General features: G+C 41.9%; 1 protein-coding gene and 1 long non-coding RNA gene across 2 annotated transcripts; both read right to left on the bottom strand.

Moving 5' to 3' along the window:
* Positions 1-940: 940 nt before the first annotated feature.
* Positions 941-4,446, bottom strand: LOC308093660 (uncharacterized protein; the record flags this gene model as incomplete). Its single annotated transcript, XM_080439989.1, has 5 exons — positions 941-2,053; positions 2,185-2,990; positions 3,280-3,522; positions 3,768-3,985; positions 4,282-4,446. The coding sequence occupies 5 exons, from the start codon at positions 4,444-4,446 to the stop codon at positions 1,011-1,013; spliced, it is 2,475 nt and encodes an 824-aa protein (XP_080296115.1). The 3' UTR covers positions 941-1,010.
* A 974-nt stretch (positions 4,447-5,420) lies between these two features.
* On the bottom strand, positions 5,421-6,482 carry LOC308093970. Its single transcript, XR_013933915.1, has 3 exons — positions 6,039-6,482; positions 5,615-5,683; positions 5,421-5,520 (listed from the first exon to the last, which is right to left on the bottom strand). It is a non-coding gene; the product is annotated as an uncharacterized lncRNA (long non-coding RNA).
* Positions 6,483-10,000: the final 3,518 nt, after the last annotated feature.

Below are 10,000 nucleotides of genomic sequence, written 5' to 3'. Positions count from 1 at the left end.
CAAAACAGTATACTTGGCCACCAGACGGTGGCAGCACTGCACTGTAATAACAGATCAATAAAGCTTTGCTAGTAAACCGTTACTATCAGCTCCTGCCCCGCGACGAGACAGCCGCGCCTGGGCGTGGCGGCGGCGGCAGGGGCATCCCTGTTGATCATGGGAGTAAATGCCAGCCAATGTGATTTCAGTATGCTTTAGCATGTCCATGGTATTGCAATATATGTAAGTGATTCCAGAGATTTAAAATGTACTGTATGGGGGTTGTGGTCTAATAAAAAAGGAATAGAGTGTGCACACTGGTAATGCTGAAAAAACTCTGCTTTGTATTTATTGCGTTTGTCAACGTTTCGGCCTGTTCAGTCCTTCATCAGGACATAAACGGTATATGTCCTGATGAAGGTCTGAACAGGCCGAAACGCTGACAAACGCTTTTTTCAGCATTACCAGTGTGCAGACTTTATTCCTTTTTTATAATACTTTGGTTTGTCTTGCACCTGGGCCACGAATGTGTGTGCGCTACCTTTTTAACCCGTGGTCTAATGCCTATCAAAGTAAGGGTCCTTGAAAGTAAAAAGGTTGAGAATCACTGAAACTATTTATTTTCCAAAAAACATGAACCAGATATTTACTCAAAGCTTTACAATTTTCTTTTCATGCTAAATGTCATTTATCAGCTTTCAATTGTGAGAAAATATGATCATAGTTTCAGAGAATCAAGAGGAATTTATTTTGTCACTTATACTGACATTATACAAATGTTTATGCCATATGTTTTGCAAAGACTGCTAATACAACACAATACAAAAGATAATAAAAACTGATTCTAACTAATTCTGGATATAATTAAATACCAAAATATATATATATATACATTATAGGTAAGACAGAGGTAAATGTTGTACAGGTAGAACAGCAGGTATGACATAACTCTTAAGGCATGTATGATATTGTTTGCAGCCGTGGGTTATGTGCAAGTAGCAGAAGTCATACATGTATATAAGGCATATCTCTCATTTCTTCCTCTCTGCTGTCCACCTATCCTTCTCCATGGCATAGAAGGAGGATTGTTGGAATTCCTTCCATGACATCTCCTTTGCCATGCCTTTGTCTTTGTACAATGAAAGTACTTTTGACGGACAGTAAATGTACTTCCCAGTCACTCCTGGAAACCCAGTATGAATATGCGGACTGTTTGGGCCCTGCTTGAGCCCCTGGCGGCAGAAACGGCAAAGTAGTCCGCTAGGTTGAGTGTCTGGGAGTTTCCTCTTTCTCTGGGCTTTGGCCTCCACTCTCTGTTTTGTTGAGTCCAGTTCACGTTGAAAGAACTCAGTCTGTGCAAACTCCTCAAATGTCATTTTGGGATTTGTCAAACCCTCTGCAGAGTAAGCTTTGAACACCTTAGTGGAGCAGTAAAAATATCGCACTGGCAATTTTTGATAGAAGAAATGAATTGAGGATCCATCTCCTGCTGAGTACCTGGATTTAGGCTGCCCACAGGAGAGACATTTCCTAGTTTGTGTCTCTGGTTGCTGCTGCAGCTGCTGTTGCTGCTGCACTATGTCCAGCACCATTTTCTGGATCTCTTCCTTTGTCACTGGCATTTGAGGTGCTCGTTGTGACACAGGTTCTGCTGGATTCACGATGGCTGGTGGAATTGCAACAACTGGGACATGGACAGTCTCACTCCCCTCAGTTAGACTGTACCAAAGGTTTTGTGTCTCCACAAGTTTTTCAGTACTGGTGTTCAGTGATGAGGAGGTGTTCATCAGTTTGGCCAGATGTTTTGAGTACTGTGTTATGTGATATTTGGTTGTGCTGTGTAGCAAACTATTTGGATCTGTGGCAGACTGAAGGACCATGGCAGCATAATCTGTATCTACCAGTTGCATTATGTCTTTTTTCCCATGGTACTTGACTAGTAGACTGTCAATAGCTGCTTTCATTGGTTGTGGCCAACGTTTGTAGTCCAAAACAAACACTTTCCGACCTGTCTTGATGGGTCCAGTGCGGGCACTCCTTGGTGAGGACTGCACTGGCAGGGGTATGGAGCGCACTAGAACAAAGAAAACAGTTTCAATTATTTGGTACTATAGTATTGTACGAATATTTATTCATTAAATCCATTAATGTATATATTCACATATTAATATATACAATATTTGTAATATTTAAGTGTCAACTCACTCTCAGCTGTAGGCTCCAACACCTCTTGCTTGGGCACTAAAAACACCTCAGAAGATGCTGCCAGGCCAAAGGACGTTGGTGACACAGTGGATGCGGCCAGGCCAGAGGATGTTGGGGACACAGTAGATGCTGCCAGGCCAGATGATGTTGGGGACACAGTAGATGCTGCCAGGCCAGATGATGTTGGGGACACAGTGGATGCTGCCAGGCCAGATGTTGTTGGGGACACAGTAGATGCTGCCAGGCCATAGGATGTTGGGGACACAGTGGATGCTGCCAGGCCAGAGGATGGTGCTGCCAATGCCAGACCAGTTGTGGGTGGTGCTAGTTCAGGGGGCAGAGGAACAGAAGAATCACTTTCTTTTGCCTTGTGTTTGTCCCAGTCAAGTGGTACTGGGCGGCACTCTGGCTCTCTGTATTCCAGGCCAAACCTTTCACCTGTGTCCCTGTCAGAGAGGTGAATTGCATGGTACTTATCCTGGCCAGTCACTCTCTTTGAAGCAGAGTTCAGATCTATAAACAACGATGGATCAAACACACGTGGGAGGATCACACCTGGCTGCTTAAGATCCACAAGTCTTTGGTAGTTCCAACGTGCCACCCCTGTCATGCCCTGGGCCTGGAACAATTCACAGGAGGCATGAGTTCCAGTAATCCACTGAGCCTGGTGGAAGTGGAACCCCTCTTGCTGTGATGTCCCTCTGACTGGGATCCAGATGGGGACTTTTGCTCCTTCACCACGGACATGGTTAAGCTGCAGAGTTCCCCCATAACGGTACAGGATCCCCTCTGTGAGCTCAGGGTCACTGAGGCACCCACGGAGAATGTGCACCCTCTGGATACGCCACAACTTCAGCATAGATGGTTTGAACAAGGGCACATTGTTTGGGTCGGTCATCTGGTGAAAGTTTTTTAGTACACTCTCAACTCTTTGTACCAGTAATGCCGGGCATGGAATTCTGATCCGGCAGTGCTGTCTTACGTGTTGTTTTGTTGGATTATGATGATGTATTGAAAAGAATTTATAGGCATCCTTCAGCCTCTGCAGGTCTTCCTGATCCACTAAGGAAAAGGCAGCGTAAGAGAGAGAGTAACTGACAGAAGGTGCTGAACAAAGGATGATGCTCAGATGTGCACTCCCGTGAGAAACGGCGCATGCAGTGGAACAGGTCCAACTTGACATCAATGTTGGAGTTGAAGTGTATCCGGGATGCACAGGTGTTCTCCATAGGCCCAGCGGTGGCGTTAGTGATGATGAAATCTGTTGTCTTCCAGGCATCCCAATTGAGGTGCTCATCAGGGAGAGTGTCAGGGATCTTAAATGGTGCACAGCAGTCCCTGGATGAAAAAAGGAGGCATATAAAAGGCTTTTCAAAGGTCATTTTGAGAATCACACATATTATAATTCTTTATCCCTTTGTACTTGCTCATAAGTACATTTGACTTACTAAGGTTGGTGCGTTGTAATAAGCATAAAAACAACATGTATTATCACACAAATTAAGGTGAAACCTTGTGTGATTTGGAGGGGTGGGGGTGATAGGCAATACAACAATAAAGAAAGAAAAGATGACTATTCTCACCTGTCCACCCATTGGTAACTCGCCTTCTCCACCTCTGCATCACTGTACCTCTTAGCCAACCCGTCGTACATGGGCCGCAGCGACCTTTCTGTCTCAGCCTGCACCATCACCCAGGAGACAATCATCCAGTTCTCATTCATCACTGCATAGCTCGACATGGCACCAGATGACAGTGTAACCTTCCGTGCCACCTTCCTGGTGTGGTCAGACCGCCAGACCTAAGATAAGATAAGCCATTTGTGATTCCCAGAGGGACATTCATTGCAACAACAGCAGTAAGAAAGAACAAAATCAAGATTAAAGCAATATACTGAGCTTTTGGGCCTAAATATCTGCACTCAATCTCTGAATTAGTTAACATGTTCAGTCTGTCAATAAATATAAATGTACGTTAATAAATATACATGTATCATTATATCACCTGTGAATATACAGTATCATTATATCACCTGTGAATATACAGTATCATTATATCACCTGTGAATATACAGTATGAATAACTATATATACAGACCTGTCCGAAGGTGCCCTGAAGCATCTTGGTGATGGCCGGCTCTTGCCGTCGGTACTCGTCAATGAGGCAGTCGGTCACGTAGTGTCCAGAGACTGATGTTCCACACCAGGCCTCTTCGTCGTCATATTCTCCAAAAGGCTGGGGTGTGTCATCTTTCCTCACCATCTGTGTAATTGTCCTCTGCCCGTACACCCCAGCCTCAGCATCCCAGACATTTTGTATGCTGTGGAGATATGCCAGATGAGCTCGCTCATATTTAAGGTGCATCATTTCGTTTAACTGGTTTGCCATATCTGTGGGTGACTTGCCAGTGCGCCTCAGCTCATCAATCACAGACTTGCAGAGGGCCTTCTTGTACGTAAGGACTGATGGCAAAATGTTTGTGAACCTCTTGGGTAGTTTCTCCAGCCATTTAGGTGTGTCAGCAAACCAGTGCTTCTTGCACACCTTGCAGTAGAGGCGAGAGGAAAATATATAATACTGTCCACTGATGCCAACAACCACCCGAGGCCTACCTACACCAGACTGTGCTACATTTGGTTTTGGACAGCCATGAAGGCATGGCAGTACATAAGTGTTCCTCAGCCGGACCATTATCTCGTTCTCTGGCTTCCATATGAAGAACGGATGCATTTGGTAGAAGTTTCGGGGTGGGAGTGTCGACACTGTGTCGAGGAGCTCTGGCTGAAAAGGGTGACGCCATAACGAAATGGCATGTCCTGCTTTACGGTTATGCTCAAAGTTAGGCCACAGCCCAAGAGATTTGAGCTCTTCTTTAATGAACCATTGCTGATGATTACTGCACTTCCAAGTGCTTTCACTGGTGTCACATGTGATGTGTGGAGGAACAGGGACAGATGGGCCAACTGAGGGAACAAGGATGAAAAGGACATTATTGAAATGTAATGATAATATGATCACATTGTTTATTACAATATAATTATAATTATGGAGGAAGCATTTGCAGCACAGTAACCTTTTCAGAGAAAACAGAGAAAATATCTTACCACGTGGAGCCACTAGTGGATGTGGGACAGTGTGTGAAACAACAGACCTTGTAGTTCCTGAAAAGAGGGATATGTTGTGTTAGTGTAGATTGAAGATAAAATGAACATGAAAATCACTTAAAATAATACATACCTCCAGCAGAAACTGTCCTCTCCACTTGTGGGGGACCTGCTGGCATCAGACACATCAGCTCTGGCGGAATAGGCGTATTCAAAGCAGGCACATCTGAGTCTACAAAAGTACATATTTATGCATAACAGATACCGCCTGCATAACACTGCATAACACTTATTTGGACAGATGAATAGAATCATAGCGTATTTACCATCTCTTGGCGACTTCTGCAGTTTACTTTCAGTACCAGCAGGTGGTCTGGACATCGTAGCAGATGGTACTATACAACAGACAAAATCTTGTCACTCATTGTAGGATTGGCAATATACAAATGGTTAGCTAAAGGCACACACCATCTTATTCCCACACAAAAAAATAATGTTTGCATCTACTATATTGTTCGTGACATTACATATTACATTATACTAATAACATGTTGTATATTCAATGTGTATTTAAAAATGTACTGGTGTGTATGAATGAATTTGGTCTTTTCAGCACATTGAATATACAACGATACTCAATTGTCAAATGCATTACATAATAGTCTAAGCAGGGGAACCAAAATGGCACAAAAAATACTGTATGTTTTATACTTATAACTAGGCTAGATACAGAATAAAATGGGTACTCACCATCATCGTGGCTGGATCAATTCATGTTCCCTATCTCAGTTAGCAGAACTTTCGCATGCAAACAATGGTTAGTGGAACATGTCCAGAACGTGGACAGGACAGCACACTGACATGCACAGAACACGGACATGGCCAGAACATGACCAGAACACAGAAAACACAACAGGCAAAAAAAAAGTTTAGGTTATGAGATAAATTCATGGTGTCTCAATAACCTGTCACACAAATTGTATATTTAATTTGAAGCTAACCCTTTTCTCTTGTAGCCTGTCCTGGTACGGAAACTGAGGAAGATGTTTCAACAGCTGGTAACACAAAAAGATTGAAATAGCAGACATACATTAATAGCAAACAGATTGAGCCATAATTGATTTTTAATGTCCAATCAGTGAAGAAAGCAACAAACACACACAAATGTGTACTTACAGCAATGCACCGCTAACTTAGAGGGGGACCCCATTATCACCATGAAGCTGTCCAAACCATCGTCTCCAAAGTCTGTGATGCCTGCAGACAGAAAATATGTAGAATGTAGTAAAAATGTAATTTCTACACAGTACATATGTTGCTTTAAAATAACAGCATCTGTTAAAATGATTGAGCTGTAATGAATATGAAATGTAATACATTTACAGACACATCTTACTAAAATTCTACGGCTGGCATTAAAAAACAACCTTCCGTAGAAGCACTTGAAGCAGGCACGGACCCAGAGGAAAGGGAGGCAGATTCCTTCTTCTCCATCAGGTATGTTTTCAGCTTGTCCGGCCATGTACCTTTGGACCACTTTTTCTGCAGTACGAAGCCTGCGTAGCCATTGGCCCTGTTGTCCCAAATCTCCCGGTAAGTTTCCTCCTTATGAACACCAAATCTAACCAGATTGTCGTCGTCTCCAGATGGCTTTTGTGACTTGTATCGGTCTCCAGATGTCTTTTGCGACTTGTATCTTATAAGAGACTGGATCTCATCAAAGCTGTGGGCATAGTTGATAAATGACTGTAAGCTGACCTTGCCGTGTCCCTCTGTCACAAGGACTCCTGCATCCTCCTCTGCTTGTAGACTATTGGTAAGGAATATTATATATCCCACGTCGTTCTCTAGAAGCCACCGAAAGGACTTCCCTTGGTACTTGCCAAACTGCAGGACATATTCCCCAAACACCTCTTGTCTGTCTGAGGCATCCCCTCCTCTCTCTCGAACAACAGTTAAGGCGTTTTGTCTAACCAGGTCTTCTGGCAATGCTTCAGGCTTGTCAGGCTTGTCTGCACCAACGTTGTCCTTAATAAGTGTTGCCTCATCTGAAGGCCCCTCAAGGAGATATCCACGTGCCCCCTTCCGGAAAGTAACATGTACTCTTCCAGGGAAATAGGACATTCTTCTGTGCATGTTTGCTTATCACAAATGAAGAAGAGAAAGTATTAGACTTATACATTATACATTTTTAGTTTTTGAAACAAGTTGATATTTTAATTATATTATAATTATATTGTGTGTGAGTCGCATGGCTCATGATTCATAGCTCTGTAAATGCCCAGAGATATGAGAGATGGCTTGTGTCCCACAGTATAGTTTAGGCTTTATTCACAACACAGCTTATATCATGGGCCTCAACAAATGGTAAACTTCCCTGCTGCTGTATGTAGGGCTTTTTAGTTGATGATTAATTATCATATACAAATAATAAGGATTGATATGTAAAAATATTACCAGACAGATGTGGCAAATAACGTAAATATGCAAAGCATATTACTGAAATAAACCAAGAAACCCTGATTGACAATGACAGAACCAACAATGAAAATAAACAATGTAAAAACACAGGCCATATCCTTAATACATTTGAACTTTAAAAATGTTCTAGGTAGCAAGAATTACCGATCCACAAGATCACAATGTGCTGCATGAGGATGCATTCTGAGCTTGTCTGCTATTTTCACTATCTTTTTTATGTATGAACATTTTAGAATTATTTCCCCCAAAATGCTATAGGTTGAAAGGTGTTCAAAAAAGCATTCATCCAGCTGTGAGATAGGCCATGTAAAAAAAAAGGGGGGGGGGGGGGGGCATGGAAGGAGAGGTGGGGCAAATCAAGTGTGATCTAAATCAAGAGTGATTTTGGCCAAACCTACAATGTTTCATTGTGTTTATTGTCACAGACACACAGGGCACTTAAAGCTTCCTCAACAGTATGGATAATAATAAGATATAGAAGATTTAAAAATGATAAAGCTAGAAGTAAAACAGTAGTAGTAGCAAAACATTATGATGATTGCTCCATCACTGGGGGGAGACCACAGCAGATGTTTATCACATGTACAAGACAATGCAAGCAGACCAGCAGCAGCAGGGAGCCTGGCTATCAGTCTCACATTCTCAACATGAACTGTACAACCAGCCAGTATGCTAGTTGAATGAGAGTGAGTGAATGGGGGAGGGGGAGAACTTAGCCTACAGAAATTCACTGGCCACAACAAGTACAGCTGTATACAGAACATAGAAGTCCAACAATACCTAAATGTACTAGTAAAAGCAATCGTATTTTCATGTAATACCTATATTTAAACTGAAGTTTATATAATGAGGGTGACGGATTAACATGCAACAACTACAATGTGCCTCAACAGCTTTGAATGTATAATGATCATCTGTGTTTACACATCAATCAAAACACCACAATGACCAACCATTGTCCATCTGTCCATCTTGTCCTCCCTGTTTTGCCTGATTTACTGCCTTTTTTAAATTATTTTAATGTTGTTTTATACTTTTGCTTATCTTTTTTGCTTTATTGTTAAATTAGTTGTACTTTTTCTGTTATTGTATTCTTGCTCTGTGAAGTACTTTAAGCTGCATTTCATGTCATGAAAGGTGCTATACAAATAAAGTGTATTATTATTATCTGTGTTCAAATACCCAACGACAATGATTAACCATCTTATTTAAATGTAATTTACATTCACCAATATGGCACAAATGACTGCAAACAATCGGAGATTACATGGGTCGAGTGGGGCATTTTGCCATTTTATCCATCCCCAAATAACAAGACAACATGCACATGTATTCATCAGTCAACTTTTCATTCATCCAAAACAAGTGACTTACCTTTGTTGTGTGTAACGAACGAAATCAAATGCAGTAATAATCATGCATCGTCTTCTCTGTTCTTCTCTCACACTGACCGTTCAGTCCCTGAGTAAACTTTGCGCACCCACTGAGGGGGCGGGGTTGGTTGGGAGACTGCGACTCTGAACAGCTGTACAGATGTAAGCCATGGTTCACATGACGCTCGTCTGTCAAAAGCGTCATGGCGCTACTTGTTCCTGTTTTTTAAAATGTTTACATTTACAACCCGTACATCTACATAAAGTAGTTCAAATATAAAGTGCTGACCCCATGGCCATGGATTTAACAAGTTAAAACGCCCTGGTCTAAGTAACCGTATATTCCGTATTTTTCAATACAAAGCCTTTTAATCCAATCGGTGGCCATTCTTTCATATGCTTTCAACAAAGCAACCCTATCGGTTGGGAGGTGTACTGCACTCTGATAAATTATAACTCTATTAAAAAATGGCCGCCAATCGGATTAAAATACTTTTTATTGCACAATACAGAAGATACGGGTACCTAGACCCAGACGTTTTAACTTGTTACATTCATGGCCGTGGGGCCAGCACTTTATATTTGAAATGTTAACGTTTATGTAGATGTACGGGTTGTAAATGTAGAAATCTCAAAAAACAGGAACAAGTAGCGCCATGACTGTCACGATATGACGGTCATGTTGGCTATACAGATGTATAAAATCACTACAATGAAACGGAGCTAACAGGATAACAGTAACTAATTATAAAGATGGCCCAAATAAAACGCAAAAACGGCATGCTGACTAAACAGACTATGTCACAGCCTATTTAGTAATGCCCTGATGCCCTTCTATGATAAAAAAAAAAAAAACTG

Source organism: Gymnoscopelus braueri, assembly GCF_963280865.1.
Source record: "Gymnoscopelus braueri genome assembly, chromosome: 10".
Classification (NCBI taxonomy): domain Eukaryota; kingdom Metazoa; phylum Chordata; class Actinopteri; order Myctophiformes; family Myctophidae; genus Gymnoscopelus; species Gymnoscopelus braueri.
The sequence above is the reverse complement of the archived record's forward strand: the minus strand, read 5'-3'. Positions and strand labels throughout refer to the sequence as shown.